Consider the following 18,334-nt stretch of genomic DNA (forward strand, 5'->3'; position numbering starts at 1 on the left):
GCAACTCTTTAGAGTTAGACAAGTGATACAATCTGACTTTGGGTTGAAAGATAATGGATGGACAAGGGTGTTTCCAGAGGCATCAGTTAGGAAGTTGTTGCAGCAATCCAAGTGAAAAATGACAATGGTTTTGACCAGACGGCAGCAGTGGAAAGAGTGAGAATTTGTTGGCTTCTGCATGTATTCCAAAGATAGAGCTGACAATATATACTGACGGCTTGGATGTGGTTTATGAGTGAAGGGGATGGGTAAAGGATGACTCCAAGTTTTGTGTGGTAATTCCCTGAGATGGGAAAGATACTAAAAGAAACAACTTTCTATGTCTTTATAACATGGAAGGTGAACAGTTCAGTTTTTGCTCCTAGAAGGCTCAGGAGCAGGTCAAACTAGCTCTCTCTCAAACCCACTAGTTACAGTCGTCTTCTGACCAGTGATAAAAAATTGTATTCATTGAAATTAGTACTCAGCACCTGCAACCTAGGCCGTAAATTCTCATTTTTAGCGGAAGTTTCTTAGAGGATTGCCAGAATTGAGTATAAGGTTGATCTCTATCATATTGCTTTTGCTTGTCAAAACTTAACATGTTGGAGGATAAAGAAATAATAAGAAAAACAAAAAATTAATGTTGCTACCTCTATAGCGTAGTAGTTAGTTTTTGCTAGTTGTTTTTATTTACAACTATGAATATGTGCTATTATCAGAAATTTCTCGGATCATGGTCATTTATAGCACTATATATCTCGTTTGATAGGTAAACTTTACCTATGCATAGGACCTTTTTAAAGAGAGGCCTTGAGATTTCAAAATTTTTGAATATTTTTGCATGCTCAAACACTGCTATTATTCAACTTTTATTCAAGGTTTTCTTTATCCTTTTAGTGTTCCTGTCTTCTCCTTAAAGGTCTTAATTACATGTTTGTTGCTCTTTGTGCTACTAAATATGGGATCCTACATTGAGTATGGAATCTATCTGAGAAGAAGGAGAATCACTCTCAACCATTTCCTGAAGTCAAAATTGTAATGACGTCAACGTGTCTGTTCTTTTGGATTCCAAAGAACCAAATTTCAAAATATTTTTCTCAGCTTTTGAATTTTCCCAGCCGTTCGTAACCTGTGACGCTGCACTAGTAGCAGGTGCGTTGCTTTCTGTAACCACTTTTCCACCAGCAGAGGGATGTGACTCCGGTGCACTTCTGCCTTCAGTTCTCCTTCCACTTGTAAGCAGTCCCAGGTGAGTTTTAGAAATACTAAACTGCTTCTTAATTAAGTTCCTTTCCTCTCTGCCTCATCCAGGACAAGCTCTGTTTGCAGGATCTCGGTCCTTTACATTTTCTTTCCCCTGATTTTCTGGTTCAAACAGACTTAACTAGGAACTGACTAATGAGGATTCATATATTTGAAGATATGCAGCTATGAGTTTGCCAAAGCATTCAATTCATTCATTGCTCAAACAAATGCCATCCATCTTCCCATGTCTGAGTAGGGTGATTTAATAAGGAGTTATTTAAGGAGTTATTCTTTCATCAATCCAATACCTAATTCCATCTAAATTCTTTCCATTGCCACCATGGTATGGTGTAAAATGGCTCCCCCAAGAGATAACTCTGTTCTAATCCCTGGACCTATGAATGTTACCTTATTTGGCCAAAAATGGTCCCTGAGAGATATGATTAAGTCAAGGATTTTAAAATGGAGAGATTACCCTGGATTATCTGGGAGGACCCTAAATATTATCACAAGTATTGTTATAGAGGAAGGCAGAGGAAGATTTGAACACACATAGGGGAGAGACCTTTGTAAAGAACAGGGCATACAGATATTTGATGATGCATTCCTTGGAGACTAGAATGATGCAGCCACAAGAGAAGGAATGGTGGTAGCCAAAGAAAGAAACTGGAAGAATCATAGCTCCCCAAAGCCTACGGAGGAACCAGGGCCCTGCTGACGCATGGATTCCAGCCTTGTAAAATGGATTTTGGATCTCCAGACCTGTGAGAGAATGAATTTTTAAGCCATCAACTTTGTAGTAACTTGTTGCAACAGCAAGAAGAAATTAATATAGCCATCATGCTTAACTTCATGTTAGTTTATCTTCTAATTTCTAAGAAAGTTCTAACTCCACGTTTACCTAGTACGCTTTCTCATCCTGCCTGTGACACTTTTCTAGCTGTGTAATCTTTGGCAAATAATTTATCTTCTCCGTTACTCAGTTTCCTAATGTTTAAAATGAGGTAATAATAATACCTACTTATATGGTTATTATAAGAGCTTAATAAATTAATATTTGTTAAGAACTTAGAACAGTGCCTAGCATTGGCAAGTGCTATATAAGTTGATATTAAATGAATGTTTTAAAAAGTAGATAAAACATTTTGGGGGATGGGGAATGCAGAGAGAGCCATAGAATGATGGTTTTCTCCCTTTCAGCTACCTTCTTTCAATTTCAGGGGAAATAATTTGGAAACAAAAGGTAAAAAATATGCTATTTGTATTGTGAGCTTTTTTTAGACCATATTCATACAAAAGAAAGGCACATATTGACATCATACATTTAAATCTCTGATAATTATTATTTTTATAGTTAGGAGGTACCTTTTAAAATTTTAAATTGGAAAAAATACACCATAAACATCCTTTCTGTATAAAGTCCAATGAAAAAATACCATAATGAACCAATATTATGAGATTGATATTTTTAATATAACAGAATGAGAGTCTTCGGAAAAGTAAATTTTTGTAGATTTCACGGATTTCTGTACCAGTACCTGAAAAAGGAAAATAATATATTAGTTTTGTATAGTAAAATTACCAAATTACTTGTCCTTGCAGCGAAATTTCTTTTGTTGCTTTATGAATTTAATGTTAAAGGACTATATTGATCATCCACAAATCTATGCTACAATTAAAAAACACATTTAAGAGAATCAAGTTTGTTTTCTTCTATCTTCTTGTAGATATTATGCATTCTTGTAACAATTAATTCATTTAAAAATGCAATGTTAATTCAAGGTTATAATTTATTTGCATCCATGTATATATTATACAGGATTTTTTTGTGTGTGGGTATTACGTTTAAATCAACATAGTCTCCTGATACTGAATAATTTGAAGTAGAATTTTTTCTCTGCCTTAATTGACTTTTCCAGAAAAGTAGCATTCTTTCCTTTACCTGTTGTGAATTAAGTAATTAACATATTAAGAAACTAAATACTAATGTTTACTGAAATTAGTAAATTTATTTAATATCTTGAACTAACTCATTAATCAATGTCCTTCTATCTTTCATTATAGTAAAATAAATAAAAGCCAAAAGAATATGGTGATAGAGTTTAACTAAAACGTGAAGCCTTTTAATTTCCTTGGTAATAGCTGCTATTCGGAGGTACCGCCACCAATACTAACTGCCCACACATCTGTTTTTCAATTCTATTTTAACTACTGCTGTCCCCTCAATAGAAATTCTGATTTGGCTGACAGTCAAATAAAGCCTTGCCATTCTCCTGTCTGGTGAATATTTATAGTAGTAAAATTAGAACAGCTTTGGGAAGGAATGAAGGAATGTGGACTTGGAATGAGAGTGACCAAATTTTTCGTTAGATGACTAAGATGGAACGTGTCCAGCTGAGCTTTTTGATGAGTGCCTTTCTTCCCAGGACTGTGTGTAATGGGGGATGGGGAACAAGGTTGAGGGGAGGAGGTGTGGACTGAGAAATTTTACATCTAAATTGTTCGTTTATTTGTTTTCTAAAACAGTGGTTCTCAGAACAGGATAAGGATGGTGGCTGAATGGATAGCGTACAGAATGATCTGTGAGAACGTTAACAATGGTTCCTCTCACCCATAATTCAACCCCCTCCCCCATATGGAAGTTTCTTCCTTTTTTTGACCACTATTATTTTAGAATATTCAAGTCATAATAAATTTGGATTAATTTAAGGAAGAACTATCTAGTTGTCCAAACGCTGTCCATGTTTAATACATAGAACGTGAATTCGTATTTTCAGAAGTTCTGGGACACAGACTACCAGTATCTCCCTACATCCCACTTTCTTGCTTTCATGTAGGAAAAATATATTCAAAGGTAGTTTCAGCTGATGAGATTTAGTCTATTTAATGTGTGATTTTTAAATTTTGTTATCCTATATGACTTACAGAAACAAATGCATGGTACTCTCCTCTCTAGAAGATTTCATTCCTTTACCTAAAAAAAAAAAGGAGAGATCTTACACAATGATAAAATGTACTTCATTTCATAGTATTAGGCCTATCTTTTCTGAATAATCTTTATTCTCTAAGAAGTTGTGTCCTGGTGATCTCTTCATAACTCATGTTTAGAATACTCTCGATTGCCACCAGATTTAGCTTTAGGAGACAAAGAACTGGTCAAATGACTTCTCTCGGTGAAGATCCTTAATAAATTCCTTTGACCACAGGATGAAGTCCTAAGTGTTCATCAGTGTTTTCAAGACCCCTTCTTATCAATCCTATTTTTTTTTTATCCACACTTTCTAACATTTCCCCTCTATCCCCATGTGAGCCATGAACTACAGGTAAATGCTGGTAGATGGAAAGTGCTTTGTGTCAAAGAAACCCACTGAAGGAACATGTTAATATGTGCAGCATTGTGGAATGGGATCAGCTCTTTCTACCTCTCTGGAGCAGTTCCAAACAATCATTTAACTTGATCCTGATCCCTGTCAGGAACAAGGGAATGGGAAGAAATGTTGATACCTCCTTCTAGAAAACGACTACTAGGAGTATCTGATTAATGGCAATGAACTGCAGAAATTATTTACTGGTGGTTTTAAGCCCTCATTTTTTTCAACCTGTATCCAGGGTTCAGAGTATCTTCTATGTGGTTTCGAATTCACTTTCTCTTTTATAAAATAGCCTGCTTGCTTGGGCTACATCTACTAAAAATTAGGGACTAAGTGCTTCTTAAATATTTTTCAAAAAATGGTTATTTTTAAAACGTTCAGAGAACTATAGGTCATGACAAGTAACAGAAACTGGATTTATCCTCTTGCCTGAAATAAATTTTCAAAAAGCACCAAAAATATGAGAAACAACATTTTCTCAGGATCTAGGCATTAGGCAACAAAGGACAGTGATCCCTATGTGACAGGAAGTCAATGAGATGAACCCTCTGATTGCCCTAGCTTACTGCCTGAGAGTTTCCAGGCCTTATTGAAGGGAGATGGAGCTGGAAGTCCAGGAAGATGAGATAGCTGAAATTCACAGGGCAAAGCACCTGAGAGGAAGAGGGGGACAAAGGAGTTACAAGTATCTAAAGAGGTTAGCCTCACATTTTTCAAGTGAGCATAGATTATTTGTATAAAGATACTACCTGAGGCCAGGTAAACAACCACCTAAAAGGACAAAATGGAGCAATATCTGGTATTCAAACGGGCAAGGAACAGCTTTTGATCCCACGAACCAAGTAAAAAAACTCAGAATTCACAAGGCATGTGACTGAGTACTCAGAATGGTTTGATCTCTGTGATGGAAAAAATTAGCCTTAGATAAAAATGTTTCCCTGTTCCTGCTTCATAAAGCTTAAAAGCATAGTGACCTAATGGCATCCTAGAATGAAGCTCATAATATATATATTATATTTATTTGAAAAACAATGCTTTCCTTCGATATTAGAAACAAAGCAGGGAGGTCCATCTAATCACTTTTATTTAACACTAAACTGGAGAAATGCAATGAATAAATAAATAAATGGCATCCAATTTGGAAACTAAAACATTGATCAATAGATGAATGGGTAAAAAAATTATGATATATCCATATAAGGAAATAATACTCTGCCAAAAATATTAGACCAAACTATTGTTATACATAACTACATGGAAAAATCTCAAAATAATTGTGCTGAATGAAAGAAGCCAGACACAAGATGATTCCACTTACATAAAATTCTAGAAAATGCTAACCAATCTGTACTGGCAGAAAATAGATCAGGGAGAGGAGAAAGGGAAGGGGTGGATTACAAAGGAACAGGAGGAACTTTTTGGTTGTGGTGGATATATTTATTATCCTGGTGATTTGTTTCACAGGTGTAGACATCTTCAAAACTTATCAAAGTGTACACTTTCAGTACATGTAGTCAACTTCAGTAGGATGTCAACTGTATCTTAACAAAGCTGTTCAAAGTGTTTAAGCTGATCCGTGTTTGCTCGTGGAGAGATTGTGTTTCTTCCCCTCTCTTACAGATCTTATTCATTACAGGAGTAAGATTTAGGTAACCTACCTGATCAGGAAAAGGAGAAAGCTGAGGTTCTGGGGCATCAGGCTCAAATGCAGCAGATGAGGCTGCAGGAGGTATAGCTGCAGCAAGTGAGGCTGCAGGAGGTATGGCTGCAGCAGGTGAAGCTGGAGCACATATGGCTGCAGGAAGTGTGGCTACAGCAGGTTCCACTTCATCAGGCTCAATCACAGCAGGGTCAACTGCAACAACCTCTGGTGCAGGAGGTGTGGCTGCAAGAGGCTCAAGTTTGGCTGCAGCTTCATTAGGTGAGCCAAAAGCTCTTACAGGTGTACTTGAGGGAGGGACATGGGGAGAAGCCCCTGGAGGAGAAGAAGGAGGAGGGGCCAACCAAGTAGGTAGGAGAAAACTAGGAATGCGGTTGATGGCTCCAGGAGCAGTGCGAATCCAGGGATACAGGGATACCCCCGTATCAGAGTTAGGAGTCCAAGGGTGATTTGGGAAATTATTCCGTGGAGCATAGTAAGAAGGAGTGACATCATTGTTTGGTATGGGATAAGGAATATTCAGAGATGGGTTAAGTGGGTGACGATTGCCCTTGTAACCCTAAAGGAGAAGCAGAGAAATCAAAGTTGATTGTTTATGTCTATTCCATGTATGTATTACAACTCATGTTGTGACTGAGATGCGATATGATGAAGGAAGAAAATTTTTTTAAAGAATTTCAATTAAGTCTCTTTCTTAAGGTTAATGTTCTTCCATAAGTTTTGAAATAGGAACTAATAATTTGTTAAGAAAATGGAATAAACCCTTTTTAGGGGAAAATATTTTGTGTTGAGGCAAATCGGAGTATTATAAACTGCACAATCTGCCAGCCTAGGCCAGGACAAAAATAGAAGGAAAGAGAGCACACAGTAAAGGATTGATGCGTCTAGGCCTCCTTCTCTGCACCCCCTGCCCAGCCCAATGCCCCCAGTGCTCTCTGGGTCTCTAAAGTGCCCTATTGAAGCACTCCCTACTTTGTATCTCTTCTAGGGGTCCTTCTGAACTCCTCTCCACCCTTCATCAAAGCTTCCACTCCTTCAAGGCTAAGCATCTCATATTGTTATTAAGAAAAAAAGCAGACTGGATGTGGATGACTCATTACTGGCTTTTTTTTTTTCATTTGAGATATAATTGACTAGTAATACTGTATTATGTTTGAAAGTTGCTAAGAGAATAGATCTTAAAAGTTTTCATCACACGAAAAAGGAATTGTAGCTATGTATGGTGATGAATGATAACTAGACTTACTCTGGTGATCATTTGGCCATATATACTTCTGACTTTTCATATGTAATTTTCCCTTTAGTGTTTGTGTTTTAAATGAGAAGACTACTAATGTTACTAATGCACTTATTACTAAATTTCGCATGATTGCTTTTGGTAGAAGGACCTCCATATTTTCCTACAATTGCTCTAGGTTTGTCTATTACATGTATGGAAAGCTATCAGCGAGCTCCAAGCTCACAAAATTATGTAAGAATTTACGGAAAATTAATACATTTCTTGGTCTCACATGCATGAAGTTTTATTTCCTATCATAAATTTGTCAGTTTTTATGAGCAAACTTGGTATGTATTCATTTACATATCAAGATCCTGGATTCTTTGATCCAAGGAATTCAAAATTTATTTAACATAAACATCATTTTAAAATACAATAAACTATATTTAACCTTTCTTATCATACATTTGTGTTAACACTAACCAGTTGATAGAGTTATTTTCTTTACGTGTATTCAAAGTTAATCTGTCAATAGCAGATACTATTTATGAACATAGACTCAGTTTTCATAATTGTTTGAAAATACTGCCTTCGTTATCAGTGATACTTTTCTATGATATAAAAATTTATTTATATAATTAAATTTCATTTTAAAGCATTTAATCTAATGAGCAGGCAGTGAAACTGGTCAGGATATCAGTGTGAAAAAAATGCTGTAGGCTTTATAAATATAAATATCCTTATTCTTATATACACATGTTTAAGTGAGCCCATCACAGCAAGAAAAGAGAACATGCTCCTAAATTACTTAGCTTTTCAAGGAAAAACATAATCATACGGAATTATTTAACATTATTAGATAGAAAATGCTATTTTAAAAAGAAAATTAATAATGTAAAATACATTTCAATATCTTAAAGTATAAATAAATATGGATATATTTTACCTCTTCACTAGATGAGGGAAATTTCTAAAACAGCAAAGAAAACAATGTTGGTTTTGATTTCACCCCACTGAAAAACCTTTTTCTTCAGATCCCTGCTTACATTCAGAGTGACTATAACTGACAAAACTCTCTGAGTAACTTGGAATTTTCTTTCTTAAGTGATGTAATTGTTTGTCTTGTTTTCCTGTGACTATGTAGATTAAGTCCTGTTATTCTAAATACATCCTTACAAAGTAGATATGCAATGACCAATTTTAATGCCCTGCTAGTTCCAGTGTTTCTACTCCATCATTAAATTCTTTATTCATATATATCCATAAACTTTCACATACAGGGAACCAAATATTTTGATTCGTTTTTGTGGCTGGTTGCTTATGTACACCAGATATTTACGTTAGATCATGATTTGCATTTATCAAAAAATCCCCAGGGACTAAACGATGCTTTGCATATAACTCCTCAACAAATGTAGATTGTTCCTCAGTGGCTTTAAGATGTTTAAGTTTTTTCTTGATGGATATTCAAATATTTACTTTAAAAAGTATAAAACAAGTGCCTACTATGTGCTGTCCGTGTGCTAGATATTGGGATCCTAAGTATTGGAAAGAACAGACAAGGTTCTTTGCTTCTGTCTGGGTTGCTACATTTCCCAGACAGTCAAGCTTCCAGCTTGACATTTAATATTGTATGTAGTATTTGTTTCCAAGTTAAGGTTGTTTTCCTTAATTACTGAGTTAAAATGTTTGCTGATGGATCCTCTTGTCATCCTAAGGTCTAATGCATGATTCACAAATGATATATGTTCCAGAGCATTCACGGAGACAAGTGTCAATGATTTGCATTGTGAGTGTAGAGCTCTAGATTCTCATGATTAAAATCTTAACTCTTATAAGAAATTCAAAATAATATTTCATACTTTTTTCATTTTTTAAATTACTTTCAAAACCTTCCTACTCCTTTGCCATATATCTAATGGTGTTTGGTGTTTAGATCTCATCTCTCTGCCTTTCTTGGCAAGATTGTCAGGTTTATCTACTGCATACTTGTAGGTAGAGGTACAAGTATAATTTTCTTGGCACAGTCGTATCATCAGAATTTAATATAAAAATGACAAAGAACTTAAAAGAAATCTAATATCAATCAATGAATACTTTGATCTCCTACACAAGGATAACTTTTATGAGTATTTTCTGCCCAAAAGTCATCTAACTTCTTGGGAACACACTGCTCTTGCTAGTAGTTCCTAGCTCATGCTTTCTTCTTCTCTAGTCTTTCAAAGAGGCAAACACTTGCTGAATTCATCACTTAGTTTGTTCAAGTAAACTTAGTACATTGTCATAAAATTTTATAGAAGCATGGGGAGTAAACCTGGGCATAGCAAAAACTTTATCACACTGCTAAGAGAGTGTGCTTACTCAATGCTTCTGCTCTTTGGAAGGAAATCAAGACCTCATGATATATATGTTAAATACAAATATATTCATACTGCACAAACATTTTTCTATCAAATAAGAAGAAATTAATGGCCCTAATATTTTAACAACAGTAGTAGTCCAAAAATTGCATTGTAAAGAAATCAGAGTTTTAAAACGTAAAATACACTTTAAGGTAAAAACAACTACATTTATATGTAAATGAAAAAAAGTTTTACCTCACCAATGAAGTGGAGACGCTTCTAAAACAAAGAAAAATGTTATTTCACTATGGTTATTTACTTGAAAACTCCTGTCCCCAGATTTCCATATTACTGAAGAATGTGTTCAGCCTTACTATTAGGATAGTTAATTTCTTTTTTGAAACATGAGTCACTAGTATAAACTATTTCTTTGTTAATATTATCCTCGTTATATGTTTTTGACCCAGACAATTGCCTCGGAAAGTTTTACTTTGACTGATGGCTTTGGTTTGTAATATTCTACACGTATGTAAATCTTACCACCTGAAATATTAGTCAGCTCTTCTTCGTATAGCTGGTTTTGCTGTTCTCTTTCACCTCTCAGGTTTTGTTTGCATGTGTGTGTGTGTAAGTGGTCTGTTGCCATCTCTTTACACTTGCAGGACTATATATCCAATTGTTCCCCAATTAAGCTTCAATATATTTTATGAATTCACCACAGATTATGCACCACGTATAAGATAAGAATAAAAAATAGTGTGGAAACTCATCATTTACTATTTTAAGAATTATATTTTAATTCAGGTAATTTCAGGAAATAGAATACCTTGAAATTTGCACAGGATGATAATAATTGTAATAATTGTTAATAATATGAAGTATCATTTCAGTTCCTAGAATATCCTAGATACTCTGCTAAGCAACTTACATGATTGTGTCTTTTTAATCTTCAAAAGCATTCTATGACATAGGTGTAATAATTTTCTCTTTTTTACAAAAGAGAATATTTAGCACACTCATTGGTTAGGATTAAGATTTTCTACCAGCTAGTTCTTACATTAAAGTCTCGCCTATTTATATTACATCAAAGGTCATCATTTTCATTTACTTTAACTCCATCAAGTATTCCTTGTGACTCTACATATATACCTCCAGCAATGCGACTTCACTGCCAGAGAAAACCCAATCCAGCTTTCTATTTTGAAGACATAAACTTTATTAAGATTATCTGCATGGGATCCTGTTCCCTATAATTTTATCCTCCTCCAGCCCACTGCATTTCTGAACTCACCTCTTCTTGCTGTTTATCCATTTTCAGATAACGCAACTTCATTATTTTGATTTTTAAAATTTCTTTGAAAAGTTTGGCACAAGAAACCTCATGCTCATTAATATGTCTCTCTACTGCATCATTATCAATGTTATTACAACTTATATCGTTAACACAAATCTCTGTCTACAATTGTTTAGTGGTAATACTACTGGTACAATTTTAAAAGTCCTTTTACTCACTTTTGCAAAAGCAGCACACACGATGCAGGCCCAAAGCAGTAGCTTCATTTTTATTGACCCTATGAATATTAATATCATAAATTGGTTGATTCAGAAAATATACAAGATATTTGCTAGTTATGCCTCTTCTGGAGAGAGACAAAAGGATGCATGGCTTTATTAGTTTGACAAGGAAGACTCCTCACAGAAAATTTGGTCCTGCTATTTAACCGCTGATGCATGACCTAACAAGAATGACACTAAACCCCAAATTATCCTTTTTGGCAGATGTCCTTTAATAATTAATTGGCTTAAAACTAAACTTAAGTGGAAGATAACTTATTTACTTACCTAGGGATATATTTTGCAATTAATTTGTCTTGAAGGATTTACCAGGAAATAAAATTGTTTAAAAGTAGCCATTCCTTGGGTGCTTTATTGAGATTTTCTTTTTATAGATTCAAGCGGAGATTAGCATCAACTACTTAGAAAAATTTCAAGTCCTAAAGTTGTTGCCACCATGTGCTATGGCATGTACCTTTAGATTCTTGATCCCAATTTCCCCCCATATCCCTAAAAGGTAGTGGGATAGCCATATATTCAAGTGTGTGTCTTGATTAAGTTCAATTTTCTTCAGAGAATGTAAAACCAATCTTTAGTTGGTAGATTTTTAAAGTTTATGGCTTTACCTTTCTTCAAAAGCATAAATTAGATCCATTCTTAACAAAACATATGTATATATATGACACATAGCATTATTTAGTATCTCAAAATGTGAAAAACTATAAATGCCCAATTACAAGTGTTTTATTAAGAAGAATAATAACAGGTTCATGATCTATTGCTAAGTGAATATTCAGATGTTCAATATAGCTAAAGTATTTGATGGTTTATTTCTAAGTAGATGACTTTTTCAATAATGTTTTCCATAATTTCATTTTATCTTCTGTAGTCTATAACTTTTTGTGAAGTGAGAATGTATTACTTGTATGCTAAGTAGATGCTAGTAAAATGAAAGATTTTCACATTTTTTTAGTGAGACTGTATGCTTTCTTGCCTAATTCATAACAAAATCTGCGCTGGAAAATTATATTCATGGAGGAAGCCCTGCAAGTTATATACTCCATCCATTCTCAAAACATGTTTTTTATTTTGGATCAACTGCTTACCGGTTCAACATGATTTTGACTACATATTGAATGGTCTTTGCTAAAACCTTCTTTGTTGGTATTGTACACCTGGTTTTTATTGAAAGAAAATGTAAGATGAAAACTAACAAACTTACTATTGTTTTGGAGTTGTAAAGATATATGGGACGAAGATCTGTGCCTCATCATGTTTCTCTATAAGCATCACTGGAGAAATTCCTGACAGGTCCCAGTACTTAGACTTTTCTTGAGCTATTGGTATATTTTTATGTCTTAGATACAAAGATATTGTTTATTTCTTTGCTTTGCATTTATTTTTGTTCTTTGCCTACCGGGAATTTCAGATCAAATATTTTCCCCGTATTAGAACTCTACGGGGTGTCATGGGAGCTCAGCAGGAGATGCTTACTGCATCTCTGGCTTTATCTTGTTTCTCGTAGTCTTATTTTTTCCTCACCAAAATATTTACTTCTTTTTTAAAAATCCCATTTTACCTATTTTTGCAAGCTGCCTTAAATCCTTTTATGAACAAACAGAAAAAGGAACAAATTAGGCAATCAAATGAATCTTTATAAAATGGTTTATAGTGCCAAAATTTCCTTATGGTATATTTTAACATTTTTGTAAAAAGAAAATAAAATGATCAATTAGTGAAACAAAAATATAATGAATTTATACCTAAAGAAATTATTTTATTCCTCAATATAGTCCAATTGTTTTAAAGTTGCCTATATCTCATAGTAGAGCCCTAAAGATGGACAATATAAAGTTAACTGATGTGTTGATCTTCTCTCTAAAATCATTCCTTTTATCCCTATCTGGGTTTCTGAAACAGGAGGATTTAATTGGCTGAAGCCAGATTTTCACAGGCATATTATATGGCAATTGTCTAATGTGTCATAATAATAATTGTCATATTATCTAATAATTGTCATATTCTATGGCTATTGAATGATTTAGAAGAATCTCTGTCTTACTCTCACAATTATTTTGGGAACCTATCAATTTAATCATATATAATGGCCCCAAACTATAAATATAGATAAAAGAAGCTATGTGAGAAAATGCGCATTTGCCTTTTTTGGTGTGTTTTTAAAAGAAATTCTATATAAGTAGTTCAAATAATACCAGCTAAAATTATTATTATACTACAGATACTTCAATAAGCATATTTTAATTTAAATTTGACTTTGTTTTAATATGACAGTTATTGATTTGATGAAGCTGTAATGCATTAGCAGTTCTATAAATGATGAATAAGTATTTCTTCTTCATAAAGGGCATAAAAATAAAGTTGTTATTCCTATAAGAATAATTAACAGCTAACAAAAGATAATAGAATTATAATGTTAGGGTCCTTAAAAAAACGACTTCAGATTTGGAAAAAATACCAGATTTGTTAAATTTAAAAATCTTTTCTTTGGTGTCTCACTCTCTCATTTACCTATGTATCACTTGCGATTTATACTGTAGAATGTTCCAGAAGAAACAAAACATTCACGTCCCATTCAAATAATTTTTCTCTTCTTGTTATTTTTTTCTTCAAATAGCTTTGAAGTGAGAGGGCCTTACTCAACCTCACTGTTCAGTTCTTTAGAAAAACATGAGAATTACTGGGTAGAACTGGGTTTATGTGAACTCCTGAGTCCAGTCTGAACCTAGAGAAAAAAACAAATTCCTTTGATAAGTCTCCTCTCACGTAGTCTTGAAGTGAGAATTCAGGTGTGTGGTGGATTAGATTTACACAACACCCTGTGTTACTAACCTCTCCAAACGAAGGGAGAATATAAATATGCCATGCATTTATAGGCACTCAATTAAAGTTTTATCTAACTGAAACCCAGGAGAAAATCTTTTAAAAATGTGAACATCTTAATATGGGCTGGGAGTGGGGGATAGCGTGGGGGACGATCCCTTGCTGCTAGGATAGAAACAAATAGCTGTAGACCCTGGTCTGGATCTGGACAATGGGGCTCACTTCCTTTCCTCCAAGGGTGTTTACAAGAAGTCCTTGATTTAATGTTTCTTCTTTGGTTTTGAAATGAATCAGCATCAAATCTAAAAGGAAAAACCCTACCAATTTGACCGATTTGGCTATACACTACCTCCCTCATTCAGAGAAACATCAAAACAGGGACGTTCCCATCTGACTGTTGAAGACAAATCTAGGAACTACATTTAACTTAATTCTTAAATACACTTTGCAAATATTCGTTACTTGACTGAATTTTGGCATCAATTAGAAAGCGTGATGAAGGAATCTCATGCTTTATTTCATTTTATGTTGAGCGTGGAATTTAATGGAATAACAGAAATATTTTTTTAAATAACAATGTAGTGTCTCATCCTATATTAGTGTCACAGGCATAAATTACCTACTAGGAATAAACAGTAAAACCTGAAAGAGCCCTTCCATCCCGTGAATTCAGTATTGGCAACCAAACATGTCTAGTTATATGTAACACCAAATTAGAAATAATGTTAAGACATAGTACTGGCTGGCAGTGCCCAAGTCATAATCAGAGTGATGTGAAGTGATTTAGTGTGATACAGTCTGGGATCACAATAATGGCTGTAGAGTTGGTTAAGAGTGAGAGAATCTTTTCCAAGTAAGTAATTTTCTCCCTGTGGAATCGCTTAACACAAACCCCCACAGTAAAGGCCTCACAAAGGAAAAGAGTGCTTATATACAAGCATAAAACATTTACCTTATTAGCTACTGGACTATAACATATGCCTGGCATTCAGTAAAATATTACAAGATATACTGAAAGGCAGGAAAAAAAGTCTGAAGATCAAAAAGCAATTATCAGAACCAGAGTCAGTTGTTGCACAGATGTTGGAACTCTCAAACAGGGAATTTAAATAATTTTGATTAATATATTTAAAATCCTAATGGTAAGATATACAAGATGCAAGATCACACGGATAATTTCAGCACAGAGATGGAAACTATAAGAAAGAATCAAATGGAAACACTAGAAACCAGGTTCACTAACAGAGAAAAAGGACACATTTGGTTGGGGGCTTGCCCTGTGGCCGAGTGGTTAAGTGTGCATGCTCTGCTTCGGTGGCCCAGGGTTTCGCTGGTTCGGATCCTGGGTGTGGACCTAGCGCCACTTATCAAGCCATGCGGAGTTGGTGTCCCCCATGCCACAACTAGAAGGACCCACGACTAAAATACACAACTATGTACTGAGGGGCTCTGGGGAAGAGAAGGAAAAAAAAAAAAACGAACGCATTTGAGTGGCTCATCAGTAGATGCAACACAGCCCAGGAAAGAATCAGAGAACTTGAAGATATGTTTCCCTCCTTCCTTCCTACTTTTCTTCACTTAGTCATTCAAATAACGGTTTTGAAGTACTATTGTAGGCCCCAGAGAATGTGAGAAATGCAGCCTAAATAAAAAGTAATCCGGGGACAAAATTAAAATAAAGCCTTTGGAATTTAAATCTCCCAATCTATTAGGTTTTGTGAATGACGAAGTTGAAAAGCTACATGTAAACTTAATTAACCCCTTATTTCAGAATGCTACACTAAAACGTGGGTATTAAGTTCATTACTTTGTGTGCAACAGGATAGGAAATCTGTGGATTATGTTTGACAGTTGGAAAGCATGGACATGAGCAATAAGCACAAGAGTAGGCTTCTTTTGTTGTGTACAATATCATACTCCACAAGTAGTAGGTGACTTTAGAATATTGATGGACCAGAACATATCCTGTTATTTCATAGTAATGGAAATAGAATGCCTTTTCCTTTCTACTGACTGCTATGCTTTTGGAAATGTCAAGGGGTTTATAAGAGAAATACTCAACAAAGATATACTGCTGTGTATTGTTGCCATAAGTATGCAACTCATGGCCAGATCTTTTGTAATGAGTTTTCCTACTTCAATGTTTTTAAATCTCTTACAGTTACAGGAAAATCTTTAGCCATCCATCCATAACAATGAGATAAACTTGAATCTGGAGAGTCTTTGACAAACCCTTGAAGATTATTTACTGATCACAGCAGGAGAAAGGGTAAATGCTATGCTCCAGTTTAATTTACTATAATAAAATATTGCGTCTGAAATATATGGAATTCATCTGAATACTAGATAATGTTTTGACTACTGGAGATTCAAGTAAAACTCTGCCAACACGCTGCCCTTCATATTGCTTACATTTTAATTTAGGAATCCAGCAAATATATAGAGACATTCAGAAATTAATTGGGTATATATGTCTAAATTGGGGGACAGCAATTGAGAGCTTAATCTAGAGAATTAAGAGCTGATTTTAGTCAGCTGATTGTATGTGGCTGTTAAAATGGTTAGAGTGGATAAGATCATATAGGAAAAATGTATAGAGTTAGAAAAGAAGTGGCTGAGATCAGGGCCCTAGAGAATATCAATGTTTGTGTGGGAGAAAGGAGTCTATGCAAAATACCTAGAAGAAAGAGCTAACGAAAGAGAATGATAAGAATTACCAGGAAACACATCTTAGTCAAATAGAATAGTGCTCCTGGGGGCAACTTATTCTTTTTCTACTACAATTTCTTCATTTGCAAGGTATAATGTAATAGTGTGAAACGAGTTGACAACAATGACTCTGTTTTGTACCCTGGACTTCATCTTGTTTAAAAGTATGAGATTGTGCTGACCTTGCCAAATTATCAAAAGGGTATTATTTGCTGAAAAAGGACTTTCTGAAGGACTGTATGAAAATATGCTTTTTCTGGTAGCAATAAGATGTCCTTGAGTAAGCCAATGAACTGTAACGTAAATTTATCCTCCCTAACAAACAACTGAGGTAACTGTTCTGGGCTTCCCTTTTTGCTAGTGAAAACCCTTGACTTTTAATCCATGAGGGACACTTTTCTGGCTGCTGCCGAAAACTGTGTTCCATGAATTGCAATTCTAAGACCCCAAATAAATGCTCTCATTTTGTTTGGCAGTTACGTCTTTTTTTCTAAGTTGACGATAGTTATTAGCGATATAATAGTAGTATTAATAGTTGTAAGGTTAACTGAGAGAAAAATATAAATGACCGTGCACATAGCTGCTCAGTTTTAGATATCAAAATCATTATTACTTTTGCCACAATAAACATCATTAAAAAGGAGCGATTACAGAGGATACTTTAAAAAGTGCCAAGAGAGCTATTAGCTTTGAACTAGAGGAAGGTCACCATACCCCTTGAGACTTGAAGGAGACGGTGAAACCTATGTTCAGATTTAGATGAAGTTATTGAAGTGTCATACCAGAGAGGAAGATAGTATTTAGGCTTGACGGACTCAATATTGTCTACGGTAAAAAGGGAAATTGTTTTCTGGTGAGATTAATTGGAAGCTTAAGGAGAGTTGAGAAAGGGAGCTAACTCTAATGCCAGGAAGACTAAGTTCGATACATAGTTTCTGTTGATCAACAAAGTTTAGAAAACATACTTACTTTAGGATTCAGCTGCTTGGGTGGAGTGGATTGGTTTTGTGGTTGGATTTTTTCCAGGTAGGACTAAGTGCCGAGGGGCAGAAGAGTTTTCTGAACTATTAAAATAATATGTAAAATAAGAATGAAGTCTGGGCTGTGTAATATGAGAACTTCGGCTAATAGGGAATAGATGGAATGGAATATAATTAGAGTGTTAAGGGATGGAGTGTTCTATGAAGACAAAGAAAAATTCTCTTAGCTTCTACCTGTTTCACCCTTTTAAAATATATGTCATATGTTACCTCCTTATGAAAAACCCTTGAACGTTCAGCCTGAATAAGAAAAGAAGTGAGACTGAGAGGGATTGGATAGAATGGAATACAATGGGAGGGTTCAAGGACTGGAGTAGACTATGAAGTCAAAGTTGCCAATTTTCCAATCTTTTCACCAAAGGCACATGTCA

At 34.8% G+C, this 18,334-nt stretch overlaps 1 protein-coding gene across 4 annotated transcripts; it reads right to left on the minus strand.

Moving 5' to 3' along the window:
• Positions 1-2,678: 2,678 nt before the first annotated feature.
• On the minus strand, positions 2,679-18,087 carry PRR27 (proline rich 27). Of its 4 annotated transcripts, XM_023638011.2 has the most exons (8): positions 17,893-18,087; positions 13,903-14,116; positions 11,332-11,390; positions 10,075-10,098; positions 8,424-8,447; positions 6,257-6,817; positions 4,153-4,201; positions 2,679-2,765 (listed from the first exon to the last, which is right to left on the minus strand). In XM_023638011.2, the coding sequence occupies exons 3-7, from the start codon at positions 11,377-11,379 to the stop codon at positions 4,190-4,192; spliced, it is 669 nt and encodes a 222-aa protein (XP_023493779.1). In that variant the 5' UTR covers positions 11,380-11,390; positions 13,903-14,116; positions 17,893-18,087; the 3' UTR covers positions 2,679-2,765; positions 4,153-4,189. The 4 variants fall into 4 exon arrangements, with proteins under 4 accessions (XP_023493779.1, XP_023493780.1, XP_005608789.1 ...); XM_023638012.2 differs by lacking the exon at positions 8,424-8,447; XM_005608732.4 differs by lacking the exon at positions 13,903-14,116 and having other exon boundaries at positions 17,893-18,075.
• Positions 18,088-18,334: the final 247 nt, after the last annotated feature.

Source organism: Equus caballus, chromosome 3, assembly GCF_041296265.1.
Source record: "Equus caballus isolate H_3958 breed thoroughbred chromosome 3, TB-T2T, whole genome shotgun sequence".
NCBI lineage: Eukaryota > Metazoa > Chordata > Mammalia > Perissodactyla > Equidae > Equus > Equus caballus.